Below are 21,566 nucleotides of genomic sequence, written 5' to 3'. Positions count from 1 at the left end.
ATGTAAGCATGTTATAAACTCTCATGTAAAACGAACTTGTAGTTTGGGATCTGTGCAGTAAAATAAAAGATGGGGGGGGACTTTCATGCTTTTTAGAATTTTTTGTAGTAGGGCTTTTCTTCATAGAGAGTTGGATTTTTTTTGTCAGGGAGGAACAGTTCAAGAAGTAATTGTTCTCTCCTGTGCAAAACTTTCTAATGAATCTTTAATCAATTTCCTTTTTTTATGTAGTGGATTCTAATGGAGGTAAACACTGCTTTTGAACAAGCACCAGGAACTTCAGTTGAGAAGCAGAATATCAGCATAAAAATTGCAGAGAAGGGTTATGTATGATGCACATAGTGCCCTACTCCTGTTTTAAGTAGTGTTTTCTTTTCTATGTAGTTGTATGCACACAAGATGAATGGACAAGCCCGTGGCTTGTCTCTCTTTGATTATGCAGTGGAAAGAGGCTCTGGTGTAGAGGCTGGCAGATCAGCAATGCACCAACAAACTGGTGTTTTCTTCGAGGTTAGAACAGATAGCATATTACCAGGTTTTTTGGTTTGGGTTTTTTTATTTTTTAATTGCCTTTTGCCACTGCTTTAGGTGAAGATGCTTGGATTTGGAAAGCTATGTCCTTTTTATAAGTCTGGAATTCATACATATAATAATGCTGTGGCCTGACTCTAGACTGTGATTCTGAAGGAGAGCTGCTTTTCTCTTGAAAGGGCCTGTATCACAGGTATGTGATACTGATGGCTGGCCATGGTCTCCAGTATGTTCATAATTCAGTGGCATTGGAATCTCAAATTCAGAGGTACTCTTAGTAGCTATACGTAGGGTGTTGTTAGAATTCTGCCATACACAAACCAAACCAGGCTCTGTTTCACTTTCTTTGAGTTGTGCTGAGTCCTTATATAAGATGGGGAGTCAGGAAATACTGATGCTGTATGCCCATATAGCTGGGAAAGTGGAGTAAAGATGGGGTTTGGAGAACTCCTTGAGAGAAAAGAGGTCAGTAGCTGCTTTAAAAGTAAGTATAATTCTTTGGTTGCAAATGAAATGCTACAGGCAAGATTAATCTTTCTGTCATGATTGTATTTTGTTGCTTCTCTCTTTTCTCAACTGGTTGCATTTTTTTCCCCCTCATATTAACAGTGACATTTTATTGGAGACTTAAAAAAAGATTCTTGTCCTGTTGGTCTTAGATTGTCTTATTCCTTAATAATAATTTTTGAAGTTGCAGGCTTTCATTCTTTTGAATGAAAGTGTAGGCTTGAAAGGAAAAAAGAATACCATTAGAAGTGTATATCTAAATATATATATGTACATACATAAAGGAGTACATGGAAATGAAAGCAGAAAAATATGAAAGCATGTTATTTATTTGCTTCTCTCTGTCTGTGACTACTGTCAAGAGAGATTCCATTCTTGCGGTAGTGTTTCTTACAGCTGGAACCTTCTAGAAAACTTTGATTAACAGGGCACTAATAGAATTTTCCTTAAGCCACAGCACGTACTGAGTGAAGATATAAAAGATGTCAATCCTGTGGGCCCTCGGAGCAGTTAGCACAGTTCCAAGGCAGAACTCATTTCTGCTGTCAACTTACTGGCTATTTTCTCTCTTACAGATAGGACTGCTTCCTTGTAACTAGTTGAAAAAGAGTGCATTTGGTAGCATTTGGAAACTCTGCGTAATCTTTTACTTTAAAGTGGCTTCACAGAACTTGTGAGCTGAGTTTGAGTGTATTCCTAATCCTTCTTTAAAGTCATGATACTGTAGGATTAGGAAGTCTGATTTTGGGATTCTCCAATGCCAAGGAAATTTGGAGTGTGGGAACAAAAGGGGCCTTAGATTTGTTTCTGTATTAATTTCTTCTGGGTGGAAAAAGAAGAGATTGATGAGAGGAGAAATGGCATTTACTTTCAAAATGCTGTTTCTGTTTGAAAACCTTGAGAAGTGGAATATATTAACTATCCTGGTTTTGACTGGAATAGTGTTAATTTTGTTAGCAGCTGGAACAGTGCTGTGTTTTGGATATGAGAATAATGTTGATAACAACCTGATATTTTGGTTGATGGTAAGTCATATGTGCTCAGATAAAATGATTTTTCAGTTTCCCACGCTCTGCCAATGAGGAGCTGCACAAGAAGCCAGGAGGAAGCATGGCCAGGACAGCTGACCCAAAGGCCGGAGATATTCCATAGCATATGACAACATGCCCAGTATACAAACTGGGAGAGTTATCTGGAAGGGGCTGACTGCTGCTTGGGAACAGGCTGGGCATTGGTCAGTAGGCAGTGAGCCACTGTATTGGGCATCACTAGCTTTTTCTTGGGTTTTATTCCTTTCTCTGTCTCCTTTTCCTTACGGTTACTGTTGTTGTTGTAATAATAATGGTGGTGATAATAATAATAATAATGTTTTACCTTATTTGAATTATTAAGCTGTTCTTGTCTCAACCCATGAGTTTTCCCCTTTTCTGACTCTCTTCCCCATCCCTCTGGAAGGATGTGTGGGGAGCAAGTGGCTGTGTTGTACTTAGATGCTGTCTGGGTTTGAACCATGAAAATTAACAGAGAAATGTTTAAATAAATAAAGATTCATAATTTATTTTTTTCATATTGTGTTTCCTAGTCTTGAGTTTATTCTACACCCTGCCTTTATAGTACCAAACTTTCCTTTAATATTACAATGTCACATGACAGCCGGCTCCCATGATAGGAAGACTGCAAAGCTGCAAGATAAAATCTGACTGTCTAATAAACCCTCATTATCAACATGTAAAAAAAAACCTCAGAAAAATACTGCATAAGATACTGCTTTTTTACTTTATGTTATTTATGTTTTTGACAAAAATCTGAAAAATCTTCCATAAGGGATGAATGCTACATTGATACAGAGCCAAGAGAAAAGCTTTGCAGCAAAAATTGTTCATTGACTCTGTGACTGCAAGTGTGCAGAAAGAGAGCAGAGAGACTGCAAGAGCAAAAAGAATTAGATAACATTAATTTAAAAAACACAACAAAGCCAAGGCACAGAATTGCTGTGTAAACAGCTTTAACTGCATATATTTATTTCCAGTGGCTCTGAAAACAAATGGAAGATTACTGGGAAAAGATTAACTGTTACAAATGCAAGGAAATGTTTGGAGCAGTTAGAAAAGCTTTTTATAGTAGAGCAGTTAAATCTAGTTAATTGTGTTTGGTTTGGTTTTCATAATTACTTGTATTGTTTCACAGAACTCCTGCTGAATGTCTGACATAGTCGAGTTCTCATGCCGTAATTAAAAGAAATAAATATATAGAAACTGAATGCCAATGTGATTAGTGTTGTGTTACATACTTTAATATATGTGCTGCTCATACTGGTTGAGAGCTGCTTTATACCTTTTTAATTTGTTAGAGTAATTTACATTCATAGGGCAGAGGAGCTGGATTCCATCCTCCATATCAACCTGTTCAGAAACTTAACTTGCATGGCTATTTAAAAGAATATATAGGAAAAAATCGAATTATTTCTTAAATATGCCACCCCAGGATGAATTAATCCACTAGCAGCACTATAACTCAGAGTCTGTATGTTGTTGCCCTGGAAATTTGTATCAGTACACTTGTAACAGTGTGGTTTCAGAAACTGTGGTGTTGACTCTTCATTGTTACCTGTAATTTTTACAGGTGTCATTGATGGGAGCAGTATCAAGCCAGTATGTGTTTCAGTGCAAGATGTGGCTATTTGCCAATGACTGTGCCTGGGAGTTTAAATTTTCAGAGGTTTATTTTTCTTTGCACAGACTGATGTCAGTGGTGCATGCTAGTACATTTAAGGAAAAAAAGGAATTCCTAGTTAAAATAAGTGATTCTGTGCATTTTATAATATACATACTTATAAACACAGAAGCCCGGGAAATTATCAGTGTTTTCTCAAGCAGGCATGTAAAGGACTCTCTTCAGAGTTCTACAAGCTATGTGCTATAAGGAAAAGAAATGAAATGTAATCATTATCCAAATACAGTGAGTAAAGATAAGAGCTCTCCACAATTTATCTACTAAATGTGTGTCTCTGTCTAACACAGAGTGACTCTAATACCACAGTCGCAATATTAAGTCTGCCCACATATTTTGTGCAAAAACTCTGTGATGAGGCATTTATTGCCTTGAAAAGCTGACACAATGGAATGCTTTTTGTGCTGGCTCTGGACAAATTATAGTCCATTTTATCAGTTCCAAGGTCAGAGTACTATCATGGCTCTTAAACTGTAGTGTACTAAAGTGGGCTCTATTGAATGTTCAAGGAACAGCTGTAAGTTTGCCTGATTACTGCAGCCAGGTATCTCCAGCATGGGAGACTTTTTGTCTGAACCTATTTCTCTTGTCTACATTCTCATTTTTGCTGTAATTTAATTTCAGAATTGATTTTTGCTGCAATATATATGGAATTGTAGAACTAAGACACTCTCAAGACACACAGCAGCCATTGTTAACATGTCACTGTAGAAATGATACATAGCTTGTATCAGCTCTAGTCCTGGGTTAAGCATAAGTCAGAGGGCACTGTTATTAAACACCTCATACTACCGGAATCTCTTCCTTTCCCTACCGTTCTTGTAGATTATTTCTATTCTTAGAATTGAGAAACCTAAGCCCTTTCACACAAAACCTGAAGTAGATTTGCATGGACTGAATACTTCTCTTTCCTTTTCTAACTTGTTTGCTACTAGCCTTTCCTTCCCTTTCAAAAAAAACCTGCTATCAATATAAAACATTATTTTTATGCTCTGCAAGCCTGCACTGGTGTGAAAATGTTTGTTTTCCTGTGAATGAAAATCATCATATGTTTTTTCTTGGCCCCTCTGAAATGCAGAACAATTATTTCAAATTAAGATCACTTTTTTTTTTTTTCCTGATAAAAACTGTGTTATTCAGTAGAATCAATTTCTCTCATGGCATACGGTCTAAAGCTTCTGATATCCCCTCTGTGGATATGAATATTTCCGTGTCCATTTTGCACTTTCTCTTCTCCCCTTTTACACAGCAGCTCATCAGCACTGCTTTTTGGTCTGCAAAGTGGGTAATTTCAGTAACATCTCTCTACCCCCAAACTTTTGCTTTCCTTTTTTTTTTTTGGTTCACTCTCTTGAGTTCACGACCAATTGCAGACGGACCACTGATTCAGTGGTGTGACTTCTGCTCTTTGGGAGCAGGTAAAGGAATGCGGGTGGCTTTCTCTTATCTGCCATGAGACCCCAGCACACATGGGCATCAAAGATCTCAGAGTTCCTGTAGAATAAAATGAGGACAAAATGTAAATAAAGTTGACATCTTTTGGTAAGATGGAGCTTCGTGTATATTTCTGTGATGTGTTTTATTGACTTACTGTCTTAGTTTGACTTCTAAAACTTGTTTTATTATTAAGAAGATGTGGATAATTTTGAAATGGGTACCACCTTGCAGTTGCGGCAGCCCTTTTTTAGCCCTGTTTTTTAACTATTTTGGAACACTGGCATAGTCTATAAGTTTCTGTAGAGTGATAAGCTGTTGAAATATTTTTCCTTTCCTTTTCAGGGAATAATATGTGGGAGGCTGTGGACAATTTGCTTCCAACATAGGAACAGCTTTGGGTTGGGATTCTGCACTCCTGAGAGAATGCTGGGAATCTGCAGAGGGCGACGGAAATTCCTGGCTGCCTCTCTGACCATCCTTTTTGTCCCAGCCATTACGTGGATTTATCTGTTTGCTGGGAGTTTTGAAGGTAGGAGAGGAATAATGGCTGATGGGAGGGTGGTGGGGTGTTGGATGATTCATAGCTGGGCAGACAAATGTAGATCAGTCATCACTGATTTTATTTAAATAAATCTCATTTGGCTTGCATATGAAATAGTTCCCAAGGTGCAGATTTCAACAAAGGGCCTTCCTTACCATGTTCTCACTACTGAGGATGCTCACTTAATTACTGGCCACAATTACTTGGTTTTCCACTCATCTTTGAACTTGGAAAATGTGCAACAACTCCCCCTCTGCCCAGTCTACTAATCTTTTCTCTGTATTTTCTAATTTTTAATCATTGGTCTATCCTATGCCCTGTAAGATTTTAACATGTCATTTCAGATATGGTGAACACAGAAAATCAGTGAATATCTATATAAGGTTTCTTTTTATAAAATTAGTTTGGATCCACAACCACCTGACTGTCAGTAGATTGTTTTAGTTGGAATATCTTTCTGTCCCCGTCTTTTTTTAGATGGAAATCCTCCAGCTTATAGGTACATTGACTTGCAGCTATGTAATGAGCACTTTTTATAACAAGATATGGAATAATCACTACTTTGTCTTTTAAATTACCTGTCCGATGAAGTTTTTTTCCTGGCCTTACAGACGTTCAGCAGAAATACTTCAGTTAGAGGAGGTTCAAGGATTCTGGCTCTCCTGCTCTTTGCTACTTTGTAGCTTCTTTTATTTGTTTGTTTTTTTTATTGTGGAGGTGAAGCATTTTATATTGGGCAATAGGTCTGTTATTTTGGTGAGAGTAAAAAAAAAAGTCGTTCAGCCTTTGTCGTTGCATTAGCATGAGGAAAGGTGTTCCAACCTTGTAAAAACTGTTCAGTCACTAGTTTACAGTCTGATAATTTTAAAAAGGCATTGTTAAAATTTCAAGCTTCTTTCATGTATCCTTGGCTGACAAATCTGTGCTGTGTTTGGAAACAAAAGAGGTTTCCATGTTAAATCACAAGTAAGAACATGTAAAGATTTTCTCTGTATGTTGCATATGAGTCTGAATTAGTTATATTCCATGTACAAATATTTGTTTATGCAAATGTATTCAAGTACTTAAAATTCTGCCTTAATGTGCAGTAACTCCATGAGCTCATTCTAGAACGAAACACTTGTGGGATTCATGTTAAATTGGAAATATGAGGGGTGCTAGCTGCATACTTAAAAATAATGATCTGGCAGGCAGAACAGTACTGATTTTGTTTGATTTTTAAAAGCTGAGCAAATGCAGGCCTCACCTTTTTGCTTTTAGAAGAATGTTATGCTGCTATGTCATAATGAATATTTTAATTGTGTCCACAATTGATAATGCCATGGTGTTTTAAATTCCTCTGTGAGTTGAATCCTTTGTTTTTACAGAGAGCTCAATACAAATCTTGAAATTTGCTGTTACAGTGTATTTGAAGTGACTTAAAGCTTTCACTGTGAATTAATCTTAAATGCAAGCTAGGGAACAAAGCCCATTACCTATTACAAAGCCTTGCACTGGAAAAGGACTGGAAATTATGTACAGTTAGTAACTTTATTGGTTATTTTTCTGTATCTGTTTTCTTTTTTCTTAATTTTTGATGGGGATTTTTTAATGTTTCTTGGTTTAAAAAATTAAGTTTGGTTAGATACCTATTTAGCCAAATAACAGCTTGCATTTTTCTTAACTTGTAGGTATTAAGACAAAAAGTTAATGCCATTTTGTTATTCTGCATGACTTGGTTGTTTGTTTTTTTTTTTTTCCCTCCACTGTGGTTCCCACAATTTACTCACGTTTGAGCTCTCTGTGGAGGTTGTAGTGAGGTGGGGGTGGCTTTCTTCTCCCAAGTAAAAAGCAGTAGAACAAGAGGAAATGGCCTCAAGTCGCACCACAGGTGGTTTAGATTGGATATTGGGAAAAATTTCTTCATGGAAAGGGTTGACAAACATTGGAACAGGCTACCCAGGAAAGTGGTTGGGTGACCATCCCTGGAGATGTTTAAAATATGTGTATATGTGGCACTTAGGAACATGGTTTAGTGCTGGACATGGCAGTGCTGGGCTAATGGATGGACTCGATATTAAAGTCCTTTTCCATCATAAACAATTGTATCATTCTTTGATTCTCTAACTGAGTAGAAATTGCCTCACTGCAGCATTGTGCCTTGGTTTGAAAGCATCGCCAATGTAGAATCCCCTCAGCCTCCTGGCACTTGTTTCTTTTGTTAATCACAGGGCTAGAAATTTTCTTTTCAGTACATGTGGTTTTAGTTTTGAGTAAATGGTTCTTGTTAGACTTTTCTCCACCAAATTAAATCAATACCTGGTATTGTCATAGATTCATTTAATTATTCAGTGTGGGAGGGACTTCAGGAGTTCTCTAATTAAACTCCTGCTCAAATCAATGTGGGTTTTGGAATCAGGCAAGATTTTTTTATGCCTGTATTCAAAAGTGTCTTAAAAACGTCCAAGGACAGAGAATACATGGACTTCCAGATACAACATGAATGAGTGCCCCCACTCTTTGAGCCCAACATTCTGGATAGTTTTTCACACATCTAGTAGTCCACCCATATAAAGGGTAAAATCCCAGCTTGGCTACAGGGATACTGTGCTTAAATTCAAGGGAGATTGAATCAACTGGTCATGTATTCATAGTCATTTCATCACAGCAAGCAGTCAGGTTGGTCAAGCATGATTTACCCTTGGTGAATCCAATTGCCATGCCAGGCCTGGGAATGTTTCTGTTTGAAGATACTTACATACAATAGTAAAATCACTGTGATCTTTGATTCACTAAGTAAAAAGGTTGGCCTAGCTGAGTTGCCATAGCAAAAAATTTTGTGGGGATTTTTTGTTCTTCTAAAGTTTTTTTCTTTGTTTGTATGTTTTAGGACTCTAGACTCGAATCTCTGGTATGAAATCCGAAGTGCTGTGTCTGCCTCATATGTTCTTGATGTAATTAGGAATTACATTACTCATCCATGTGTTTATATCTAAGAACTAAAGTTATTCATTTGCCATAGCATGGAAGTGGGATCACATTAGAAACCCTTTAAATACCTTGTTAGTGAATCTGTAATATAAAATATGCCTTACTGCAGTCTGTTCCCATGTCCTGCTTTTTGAATAGTTTCAAATTTCTTAAGACAGTTTTGTTTTATTTTGCATTTTGTTCTCTTGTCAGAAAGTACATGGCAGCCTGCTACTTCACAGTTGTCACTTGATGCTTCCAGTGAGACCCTTCCCTTAGGATATTCATTGGAGGTGGTGTTACCCAAGCTGTGACAGCAGTAGCTGCTAAAAGCCTCATTAATCATGCATAAATGTCTATTAAGGTTATGAAGAAGAATATTAAAGATGATACTGAATATTCTATGGCCTTTGAATATACCTGGTTACTGTTGTTTTTAATAATGCACAAGGACAGCATAATTTCAGTTATGTGTTACTTTGAATGAAAAAGCTAATTGTTCCAACATTCTTTGAATTTATTCAAAAGACGAAGTAATAGAGTAGGAAGGGTGGAGTGCATTTAAAACAGGGAAGAGAAAATAATCAAATAATACATGATGAATTTTCATTATAAAGAAAATAGCAATTTCACTAACTAGTGGTAGCTCCATAAATAGCTTAATTTTCCAAGCTATATGAAGCAGTTTTCTCTCCCCCTTACCATGAAGGTCATGTAGAATAAAGATTTGGAACTGTAATTTGACCATGCTTTCTGCATTACTGATTCCTCAAAAAAAAAAAAAAAAAGGAAAAATAGTTCACTGTGGCTGTGTGACCTCAGCAGATTTACAGTCATCTCCATTTTGACAGGATGAAAATACTCTTGAGTTACCAGTCCCTGTGTGGTGGATCCACTTGAGGTTGAAATCCTAAAGTATGTGTGTAGGGCTCCTGTGTAGAATATATTTCCCAGGAAAGAGAGAGCTGGTAATGTAACCTTAAGATGAAAAATTGAAAGTTGTGTGAGATCCTGTTGGGGGTCTGTAAAGGAATAGTTAACTTAGGTTTCTTTTAATTGCTCAGGTAGCATTTTAAAACAGAGCCCGCCTTCTTTCCTGGGACTTGCTTTCCTTGGTTGTCCTCTTTTCACTCCAGTGTTGGGCAACTATCATTCCCTGACAATTCATTTCAGTCAAAGTCATCTGTAGACACATGATTGAAGCCGGAGTTGGGCAAACACCTCATAAAATACAATAAAATAAATTGAAGGAAGGCTGCAAATATTCATCTTAGTATTTAAATGGATTCACTTTGATGCTGTTCACACTCTTTTTGTGTAGGTTTCCATAAATATCTTAGTGAATATGTTAATTGAGAAGACTGTCTATGGGAACAATGAGTACCCAATTTTAATATTCATGGGAAGTAGATTTTGAAATCATATTTGTGAATACTTGAATCAAAAAACTGATTCTAGAGGTTCAGCTTTTTTCAGTTAAGTGCCAAAAGTTTATCACATGATCTGTGTGCATGATGAAAACTGCCCGAACTTTTAATGCTTGCATTAAGTGGCTCATAGAATGAGGCAAACAAATAAGTAATTACTAAAATGTCTATCAGACACTTGCAACTGATGAACAAACATCAGAAAATAATTCTCTCACAGACAATGTAATCAAAAAGACACAAAACATACAATTTCTTTTTTTACTATGTTTCCTTCAGTTGGCCTGAATTTTATCAGTTACGTGTCTCAACAGGATTAAACATGACATCCAATGTCCATTTAAAATAGAAACTTCCACATTTGTATTGATCCTGTATTTTTAATAAAGTTCTGGGAGAAGAAGTCCTGAAAGGGTGCCTCTGCATATAAGTAAGGGTGTTCTGTGATGAGTGCCTGAACAGGTGTACAGGAGGTGTGTGTTTAGTGAATATTGGCTCTCCTTGGTTAAAAAGTCACCCTTTCCATTCTGGAGTAAATACTGCTGGCTTACTCCTCTTTTGTTACACTTATTCCAGGTGATAGAGAATTGCCACTTAAGCACCTCTGTCTCTACTGCAGTCAGTGTACCTTCTTAAATATCTTTGGGGATCCTACCAGAGTAACATCAATTATTAGCAAAGATCTCAAGCTTATGAGAAGTTTTGTTGCTCCTGGGAAACTTGTCCTTTTATGAAACCCTGGTGATTTGGCTATGCAGAATGCTGATAAAGGACCAGAAGGTCCATGCTGTGAAAGCTGAGTCTCGTTCTCTGCTCATCATCTTTAATGAAGGAGTCAGTGATCTTATGGCTTTTTTTTTACAGACTTGAGAAGCTTTATATGTCCATCACCTAAGAAAATAAAATTAAGTGAATATTGAAAGAGTTTGACTCCCCATTTTATAAATAAACAGCCTTCTTGTAAACAGTGACAGGAAATTTGAAGTAGTTTCTGAATCAAAACAAGAATGGCCTTATGCCAGGAGTGTCAGCCAAAATATACCATGGCGATGAGAAGCTTTTGGAGGTCAAGTGGTGGAGTTAGTGAGGAACCTGGATTTTTTTTTTTTTTTCTTCTCAACCTATTTTTGATTAAACTTAGAATTCTGCAATACAATTTTACCCTTTGCTAGTAATGTCCCTTCCCACTGGAATGTTGAAGTTGAATATTGAAGTCAATGTTGTTTTTTCTTCAGCTTGCTAGGAGTTCATTCTTAAACTGATACCCTGTCATCTCAGGAGAAGCCTTGAATCTTGCAATGGCCGCTTCTTCTGTCAGTGTGCTGTGCCAAGTGAAAGCAAGCCTGCATTTGTTTTTGGAATTCCAGTAGAGAGGGTGCATGTTTTCTTTAGATGCTTATAATTTTAGTGCATGCTTTCAGAAAAGCAAAGTAAGCTGTGGGCTTACCTTCTTTGTTCTCTGTACAATCTCATGGTTGGGTGGAATGTTTCTTTGCTTCTAAACACCACTTTTCTCTTGACTTTCTTTTCCTCGACAGCTCTTAATTTGTCATTTCTGGCAGAAACATAAAGGTCAGAATAAAAAGGAATTCTTTGACAGGTATGAGGGGCCAGCTTCTTTGGAACAGCAGCTAAATGAATATAATCTGTGGGATTTCTCAAGGGTTTTGTTTCATCTTGGTCTTTCTCCTTCTTTGAATAAACTTTTGGGAAAAATGCCATCTATAAAAGTTGCATTACACAAAAAGGAGCCAATATCTCCCAAGAAGAGGGGACATCTGGAAGCCCAAATTCTTTTAGGGCTGTGTCAAAGACTCAACAGTAGGACTGCTATTTCCTGATTATTCCTTCTCTGTTTAAAAGATGGGTACTTACTCATCAAAACGTGGTTTTTAGTATAAAAACAGAAAAGCAAGGTGAGCTTAAATGTCTTGTTAAAAATAAACTGAAAAACAAACCCCAAGAAGCAACACTTGGCTTTCTGAAAAAAAAGTGTGCAATTTTAAGTACACCAGAACTCCTTTGTGTGCTGGAACTAATGTAGCCTGACTAGCTGTGATTGATACCATGCAGCTGATTGATGTTGAAGTTGCTTTTCCTGCAATTTATATAATCTAGCTCCCTTATGGATCTCCTGGTATCGAAATAAATCCTGAGCTCCTGCTAGGAGTATTTCTCAATGGTAAAATGTTTGGCATCTCTCATCTCTCTCTCTCTCTGTGTTCCTGGCAGTTGTAGAGGCTTCATAACCTCTGACTTCTTTCCCTCTAACAAAGTAATTTGAAATTAATCAATGAGCTTTGGGAGCAAACAGGCAAGCAGGTCAACAAATGTATAAGCATAAGATGAAAAAATATGTGAAAAAGAGATACTTTAAAAGACTGAAATGAAAATTTCATTTTTGATTCTCAGAACAATTAATTTGGGCTGTTCAATTTTTCTGAATTTTTTGTATTTAAAATTTGTAGGGTGCTTTTCAGATCAGAAAAAAGTTTGAAATCAAAATCTGTCTTGTTAGACAGCAAGTTGTATATGAAGTGCCTTCCAGCACTTTTGAAACTTATATTTTGAATTTTTATTTAAATGCCTATACTACTAGAAGGAGGACGAGACAGGACAAAAAGATATTCAAATAATTACTTCATACATTGCGTATGGTCATTCTTATGTTCTGGAGATTATACTCTGAAACAGTTTAGGAAAAGCAACTGAGTGGGAAGGTTGATACCCTGGTTTTTTGGTGGATCTGTTTTAGGCATGCTTAGCTTAACAATACCAGTATCTTCAACACATCTCTTTAATTTAAACCCTCTATACCCTTTTCAAGCCATGAAAGCCATTGAATTGTTCAGCTGATTAATTTTTTCCTTCCCTTGAAGTTTTACCTCTCTTGTGTTGCTTTTCAATTCTTGTTTCTAGACTTGAAAGAGACTCTTTTTTAAATATATCTAGATATCCTTGGACTATTAAATGACATGCACAACTAACTTCAAAAACATAGTCTGACAGCAGTCATCCTGGTTCACTCAGCTTTGTAGATACCAACAGAAAGAGGAAAAGTTGGTGACCTAGAGACTGATACGTTTTTAGCCTGAGATTCTCTTCCAGTTTAACCCTGTTCAAGCTATTTGAGCCATCCTGCGACAATAATTCTTTCTAACCTGTGGTATGACTGCCCTTCTATAATTCTGTGAAATGGTCAAAGTCCAGGATGTAAACATCAAGGTTTTAAACATTTTTTTTTTTAATTTTATAATTCTGTTTGTCTTTCAAATTGCTGAATGTCAGAGTTGGCAGAGATGAGGAATTGGGGGGGAGAGCTGAAAGTAGTGAAGTTAAAATTGCAAAAAAAAAAAAAAATTATAGAATCATCACATTTTCCTAAATTAAATTCACAGTACAAAGGAGACTGTGCTTGTTTGGTATATTTACTTTAAAAAAAATAATTATAGGCCCCATTAAAATATTGTATTGTGTAAATGAAATTTTTCACAATGAGATACTTTTTCCAATGAACTTGTAATAATGTCTGCACCTATTATAGAGAGGAGGTGTGTGGTTTGCTCTTTGCATAGTGCTTCCCGAACTTCTGAAATGCCCAGTGAAATCACCACCACCACCAAAAGCTTTTAAACACCTGGAGTAGCTTACAGTTGCTTGAAGAAGCTTACAGAAGCTTGAAGTTAGTAACACACCAGGGTCCTGATAGGAAAACCAAAAACGTGTATCTACAAAATTATCTCAAAGGATGATTTTAGCACAGTCAGCCCTGCTTGTGTTGTTGTTGAGCAAGCACAGGTGATGTCAGGGGTAGAGATGCCACCACCATGAGAAGCAGGGGAAGCCTGGGCAGCTTGTGGACTCTTATCTAGCCACTGAAGCCTGAGCCCCTACATCTTCCAAGAGATTATGGTTCTTCCTAAGCAGTTTAAACCCAGTGCAGTTATAGCTGTTGGTGCTACACTAGGATCTTCATTTGGCTCTCTAGACACAGGATTGGGGTTGTCATAGTGTAGTTTAGAAATCAAAGAATGTTACATACTATTTGTGTAATACATAGAAGTTTAGTTCTGGAGCTGAAATAAAGCAATAGCTAGTAAGATGGTATTATTCTTTTATGTTGAAAAGCACTTGGAGGAATTGCTGGAATAAAAAAGTGTGAAAGTTATCAGTTTCTTGTGTGATTAAGTAGAGTGGAAAAAATAATACCACAAAGTTGTTGTGTTTCTCCCCAACATTTTCTTTTCCCTACAATTTTTCCTACTTTATCATTCATCTTTCCTTATTTATATGTCATTGTATCTCTCCTAGACTAGTTACAACAGTCTTTGCTTAATTTGTTTCAAAATGGATCTGACAGACAAATTTGTAGATTCTTCTCAAAATTACACAGAACAGTTACTGATGTTGTATGGGCTTGTGAAGATTTGTAGGTTTTTACCATCATAGTGGCTGTTAACAATCAATGTCTCTCACATCTTCCATAGCACAGGCTGTATTATTTTGTAGAATTGATAGAATAATGCTGGCTGGTAATTCCTGCATCTGACCCATGTGTTCTAGATACACCAGAGCTGTTCTTCTAGCCAGATTTCTAAACTTGATTTTAAAGCTGGTGGAGGATTCTAGCACTTCTCTGAATAAATTATTCTGTCTTGTGAAAAAAATACATGCTTTATTCTCTGTCCACATATTTCTGGCTTCAAGGTAAGAAGTGAAAGACAAGAAGTAGATGATGGGGAAAAAAAAAAACCAGAAAAGGATCATTTTAACAGTTCCACTTTCATGTAAAGTGAGTAATCATGATTATGAGATATAGCAGTACATAAATTGCACTGCAAAAATATCACATTGAGGACTATAGATGAGAGTACTACAGTGCTACAGCTCGCTCACAACTTATAGCTGTTTAAAAAAAGAGATAAATTTATAGGATAATTTCTAATCTTCCCATAGCTAGTAGAAACTAGTTGTCAGGATGATCAGTTGCCATCCCAGTCCAGAAAAACTAATTTCCCAAGCAAAATATTTGTTTTGGGCTCCAGGTTAGTGTACCTCTTCAGTTGTGAAAAATAACCCTTCAGAAAGGATCATATCAAATTTGAATTGCAGGTTAATCATGGTTATTAAATTTAAGAAGAGAGATGTATTTCAGCACTAATTTGGCAACCAATTATTCATGGGATCAAGGCTTATAAACTTAAAATCTATCAGTATTGTATTCTCAATTTTACAAATAAAACATAAAATCACTGTAGTGTTTACAATTTACCTTTAGAGCATTAAAACATGGAAGATTTCTCATCCATTTCTTTCCCAAAGTTAAGGCATTCAGCATTCTAAAATTGTATTGGAATCATATCACCACTTTAATATTTCACCATCACTATATTTCCTGCCTGTCATTGGATTTCATTTAACCCAACTCTGTGATTTTGCTTGTTAACTTCAGCAGGAATAATGTTTTTGGGTGAATGAATGCTATAAAATCTGCTTTTTATTCTCTACTAATCAAACTGTTATAATGTGTATCTCAAGGGATCCACACTGACTTTAACAAAGGATTCTTTTGGTCTGAAATGTAATACACACAGAATGGTTTCTAGCAGTATTAACTATAATGGATTTAGCTATTTCACCTCTTGCTTCAGTGCGTTACAAACCCAAGGGTTTACGGTAAAAATCTCAACAGTGAGGTTACATTTTCTATAATATTCTTATAGGAACCAAGTTTACAAATCCATCTGCACAGCAACACATAATTACTGGTTTCCAGGGAACTCCAGCTAACTTTCTTCAAAGCTTTGCCAATATACACAGAGGTAAGTAAGTTTGAAAATAACAATTATCTGACTTATTTGAGTTGGGTGAAGGTATTTGTTGCTTGTTCATGTACACTTGAGTGGAGATGTGATAAATTAAGGGATCTTTCCTGTAGAATGCAAATGCAGTCATTTAACCAAACAATTGAAACCTACTATTTATCTGCTTTAAATTGTATGGCTTTGTTTGCCCATGAGCTGCCTCATAGTAACATGACTTCAGAGTCACTGATGGTGACTCTCTGCTTCATACTGAGTTTTTTGCTTTTAAGAGACTTAAGAGCAAATGTCCCCATGTTGTTTTTTGTGGCCGTTTTTCCTCTCCCCAATTTTAACTGTTTGCATATGCTCCCTTTCAGCTGCCATACGTGTACCTCAGTGATGTGATATTAATAGCAAAGATTAAGCAGTTTCAGCTCATCAGAGAAGAGATATTAATTATCATCAGGCCCAATGAGAAGTTTAATTTTCTGCTCTCTTTTTTCCACTAAGCTGTGGTGGCTGCCACTTGCACCGATGTCTGTGGGACATTTAATAACCTGCTTCTGAAGGTGCATTTCAGTGGTTTCTCTACTTTTATTTTTTCTGTCAATCTCAGTGAATTTCATCATTTTAGGCTTTAATTGAAAACCACTGTGAGAAGATGGAGAGAAAAAAGTTAATTCTTGAAAAAAGCTACTTAAGGGACTCATGGTTTTTACTGTATTCAGGAGGAAGATGGGTTAAATCAAGATACTGAAGACTATGGGAATTGTTGTTTTGGTGTGTGACTACCTGCTCCCCTTGAAAAATTCCATATCCTCCTTGTCCTCAGCTCCTGTGTATATGCATTCATTTATTTGTGCCTGAGATGTGTGGTTAGAGTTGTGGTGCAGTATGGATGATGTGGAGTACACTGAATCAGGGAATGACAAGAAAGAGTCCACATTGAAAACTTCATAAAACAGCTTCTAAAATGACATCTGTACTAATAAAAGCACTCATGTGGGGTAGTAGACTAGTTGACATAGCAGTTGCTGTTCAAAATGGCATGCCTCAGACTTGCATGAACTTATCTTTCAGAGAAGCCCTAAACTTAAAAAATTCTTCCCTGAGATGATGCTACTCCTGTCACCTGTTAACTACAACCAGACAGTGAAGTATTGATAGGTGATAATGTTCAATCTACATACCCCCCTATTTCTGGGATTGTAAGAAGTTTTAAAAGCAGAGGGTCTCCATTAGGAGCAGCAGGAAATTACCATTTTCTAAGTCAGAGAAGGGCAGATCAGACTAAGATGAAGCAACACAAAGAGCTCAAAAGAAAAATGGTTAGTCTTTTCTATGGTCTTCAGATAGACCTCATGTGTAAGGTTGTGGATGTGTGGGCATGTGGATTTGTTGGTTGAACAGTGAGGTTGTGGATTAATTTGAACAACATATGATGTGAAAGCACTCAAGTAGCATTTTAAGCAGGTCATAATTGTGGATGCTGCCATTCTTGCAATGCTGGCTCTGGCTGCCTGGTTTTGAGTCAGTGTTTCTCCTGTTTGGAAAACAGATCCCTTAAAAGTTGAAGACGCTCACGCTGTGCACCTGAGATCTTTTATTCAGAATCTCTCATTGCCTTTTAAAATCTCTTAGAAAATCTGACTTCCCACCCTGGTACTTTTCTGTACTGGAGGGATTGATTTATTCTATCTTACCAGGAAGACTCTTCTGTAGTTGCACTATTTTAGCTTCCTGAAAGGCCTCTATCTACATTGGTCACTTGGGATGAACCTTGGAACTTCAGGCCTCTTAAGTTTTCAAGTCACAGAAACTTGCTGAGCTGTATTAGAAATGGTCTTTTAAAAAGAAGTTTTTTTACTCTTAATAGCCACTTTTTCTTCTTGGAGAGTACAGCTACAATAGGCCAATAATTCTAGATATTAGCTTAGGAAAAAATAATATTACACATTGCAATTGCTACAGCTAAAGGACAGAACCCTTTCCACCAACAAATCTACAACAAATAGTACTGTTTTTCTTCAATTGGCCTGATAATTTAATTTGCAGATTGATTCAGGGGAGGCAGATCTAGAATGGTATTGTCAACCTGAAGCAAAGCATAATGGTAATTTTGTGGGGAAAAAAAAATTGCATCATACTGCAATCTATGAACACATCTGATGTGTAGAGGAGGATGAGATTTTTAATTTCTTTAGTTGTTTTATTAAGGGCAAGGTATTGCCCTTGCAAACAAATTGTTTGGGAAAACATTTAAATAGACTTTATATATTTAATAGTTAATAGTTGTTTACCTTACATATCCATCGGTACATTACAATTAATAGAAAGACCTTATAGTATTTGAATCTTGTGTAGAAATACTCTGCTAAGGTCCTGGCACATTGTTAGACTGCATGTAAGAATGGAATAATCTGAACCATTCCTGAACAGGGGTTGTTTTTCTGCTAGTTACTGTTTGATTGTGTTAAAGTAAGGTGCTTGATCTAGTAGCTATGGTGAAATAGCCTCTGGTTAGAGGGAGACAAGTAATGGAAGACTTCCACTGGTGGAAAAATTGTCTGTGGTAATTTCATGTGGTGCTTGTTGGAAGAATCATATTTGCAGCAAGTGAGAGCAGGAATCGCAAACAGAATTGTTGAGAGTTGGAACCTGATTTAGTGGCTCTCACAGAAAAGAAGTTCTAATGATGTGGTGAAAACTGAGAAGGTGAGAGCTTAATTAGGAATGGAGGAGCTAATGAATGAGAGTGAGGAAGGAGCAGTTCTCTGGTGTTACTGACACTTGTCGTAAACTCCAAGCTGAATGGAGTACTTGCAAGCTGGCTTTTTTTAGTAATAATCCAGGCAGAAAGACAAGACAAAGGACAAGATAAGCATGCATTGCAAGTAGTGGGATGTAGTAAAAAGTCTATTCATATGGAAAAGAGAAAGTATTATCTTGAGGAGTTAGGAAGACATGGAGTTCTATTCTGAAAGCACCATTTGCAATATCACTAAAAGCAGCCTTGCTGGCTTGCACACTAATCTTGCATTTGAGCATCGTGTATGTGTGAATAGATTCAGCTCCATGAAAATGTGTACATTCCAAGTTATTCGTTAGGTTTGCATCTTTTGAAATTACAGGAAATTTTTCAATGTGAAACCTGTTCAGAACATAAAAGCTACCAGTCAAACTTGCAAATTGATGATTAATATTTGGTAGTCATCAAGGGTTTATGGATTTAACTGAATCAGTGTTTTAAAACTGTAGAAAGTCATAAATAATTGCTAAGAGAGAATTTGGTGTTACAAGGAGCATGGATAACCTGCTTATTTGGCCCTCTCAAGAGCAAATACAACATTAGATGAACAATATATTAAAGAGAAAAGGGATCCTGTAAGTGAGGCATTTTTGGTGGTGGCTGATGGTGGAAAGATTATTTAAGGCTAATTTAAGTCTCTAGACGTCCTAGTACTTTCTATTATTAGTCTAACTCAAGAGCAGAGGCTATACATCATCAACCCTCTATTAAGACTGCTGATGGTTATGTGGTTAAAAATAATATGAATATGAGAATAATGAAAAGACAATGACTGCAACTTGATAAGGAGTTCATAGTCTGCCTGTGTACTCTAATGAACAGTTCCAGTGTACCACAAAAAAACTGAAGAAGTAACTATATCACTCAAGTTTTGGTTAATTATTCTCTATTCATATAAAAGGAAAAGTACATTTCTGGATGCTGAAACAGAAGAAAAGGAAAAAAGAGACAGAACTGAGAGACTCAATATTGTTTCAGGATGGCCTGTTGAATGAAATCATGGCTTGAGATTCCAGATTATGGGAAAAACCACATTCCTCTTTAATACTATAGATGATTTGTGTTTAAGAAAACAGCAGAATGTTGTTATGAAATTGATGGCAATGCCAGCTTATGGGTATGGGAGAAAAAAAGTGAGAAGGTCTTTGTTTCTTCAGATTGCAAAAATAGGGTAAAACAGATAGAACTTCACATAAGCAGTAATGCAACATGTTTGAATTATTATTTCTGAGGATGTTTGTTGAGAAAGATCTCTAGTACAGTCCTAAAGGATATGGTAGAAGGTCAGTCCTCTTCTCCAGCTGTTTAAAGAGAGAAAGGTTGATAAATAGTGAAATTCTCAGGAAGACAAGGACTGCACATTTGTATTCACTGCTGCAATCTGACTAGACTTTTCATTGTGTACAGGAGTGGATTTGATCAGAACATAGCAAGTTACAGCCTGAAATTGTAGCAATGGGAGATTTAGGTAGAGTTTGACAAGAGGAAAAGTAGCTCTAAACAGAAGAGAGTTCAAAGTGTCCTGATAGATTGTGAAGAGGAGTTGTGGAATCTCCCACCACAGATTTTTTTAGAACAGAGCAGTACAGTGGCAAATTAAAATCAGTGTTGGTAAGTGTAATGTAAGGCACCTTGGAAAAGAGTAGTCTTCATACACTCTAGTGGATTCTTAGGTGACCATCACTGCTCGTGAACTGAATCTTGGATTTTGAATAAATATTTCTATTAAAGTTGGATTTGAAACTGGGGGATAGTTGGTGATATATATACGTCAGTAGCCACAGGCACAACTTGAAAGGCCTTGGTAGTTATTCAGATGGGAGACTTAATTTAAGAAGAAAGAAAGAAAGAAAGAGAGAAAGAAAAGAAAATAAAAGTTTTTTTCCTTTTCTTTACCAGATTGAGAACTTTCTAAATACACAAGACAGGGCAGAGCTTTTCACAAGCACATACTGTTAATACCAAGACAAATGTGTTTTATCAGATCAATAATGCATTTAGGAATGCAAATAGAAGGAAAATATCTGTTCATCAGATCAGTGTATTTCTGACACAGGCTCTCTGTGGTATTAATGAAAGATAACTATCACTAGTTTTAATGCAAAACTCAAGCTGTTTAAGAAAGGGCTTATATGATATTTCAGCCTGGGACAACTGGGCCTGAGCTCAATAACTGCAAAGGTCCCTTCTAATCCTGTGTGGTATCTTTGCAAATATATTCACTATTTGCTTCATGGAGCTCTCTTGGGTTCCACTGAACAGGAAATAAATAATCTCCTTTGCTAGAGAAGGTGCATTATTTGGAGATTATGTTTTGGCTTCTTCATGATTTTAAAACACCATTTTTAAGGATTAAAGCACCAGCAGAGCTGATTATTTAATGGTTATTACTTGATGAGGTAATGACACTTGGCTTATTTCCTAAGCACTTTTTGATCTACTGATGAAAAACGCTCTATAGGCTAGGTAATATTATTGTTAACAATAGTGGAGTGTTGGGAACTAATTAGTCTCACCAGCCTTTTTAGGCAAGGGCAAAGAAGTGTTGATGGAGAAAAAGGAAAGGAATGCTGTTAAGTTTTAGGAATGCTTGAGTGTGACAGTCTCACTGGGTAACATGAACTACTCAAAGGTCTTGGGTGCACTCGTGTGAGAAAATGGATTTCTTTCAAAGTGGGTGGTTCAGGGTTTATTTGGGGAGTGTGTGTGTGTGATCAGGTTTTGGTAGTGTGGGGAGTTACAGGGGTGAGTGACTTCCTTGAGAAGCTCCCCTTATGTCCAACAGAGCCACTGCCAGCCGGCTCCAGGAAGAACCTGCCCCTGGCCAAGGC

General features: G+C 36.8%; 1 protein-coding gene across 5 annotated transcripts in view; it reads left to right on the top strand.

Annotated features, from left to right (window-relative positions):
• LARGE1 (LARGE xylosyl- and glucuronyltransferase 1) overlaps positions 1-21,566 on the top strand; it is a 280,599-nt gene that overhangs the window by 76,914 nt on the left and 182,119 nt on the right. For 4 of the 5 annotated variants that reach the window (XR_009486501.1, XM_059846290.1, XM_059846291.1 and 1 more), the window contains 2 exons: positions 5,548-5,734; positions 15,846-15,944. Coding sequence is in view for 4 of the 5 variants with exons in the window: in XM_059846290.1 (XP_059702273.1) it covers positions 5,629-5,734; positions 15,846-15,944 (205 nt within the window). In the remaining variant the exon portion in view is untranslated. The remainder of the gene's footprint in view (positions 1-5,547; positions 5,735-15,845; positions 15,945-21,566) is intronic. The other variant, XM_059846294.1, reaches the window with a different exon arrangement.

Source organism: Haemorhous mexicanus, chromosome 5, assembly GCF_027477595.1.
Source record: "Haemorhous mexicanus isolate bHaeMex1 chromosome 5, bHaeMex1.pri, whole genome shotgun sequence".
Classification (NCBI taxonomy): domain Eukaryota; kingdom Metazoa; phylum Chordata; class Aves; order Passeriformes; family Fringillidae; genus Haemorhous; species Haemorhous mexicanus.
The sequence above is the reverse complement of the archived record's forward strand: the minus strand, read 5'-3'. Positions and strand labels throughout refer to the sequence as shown.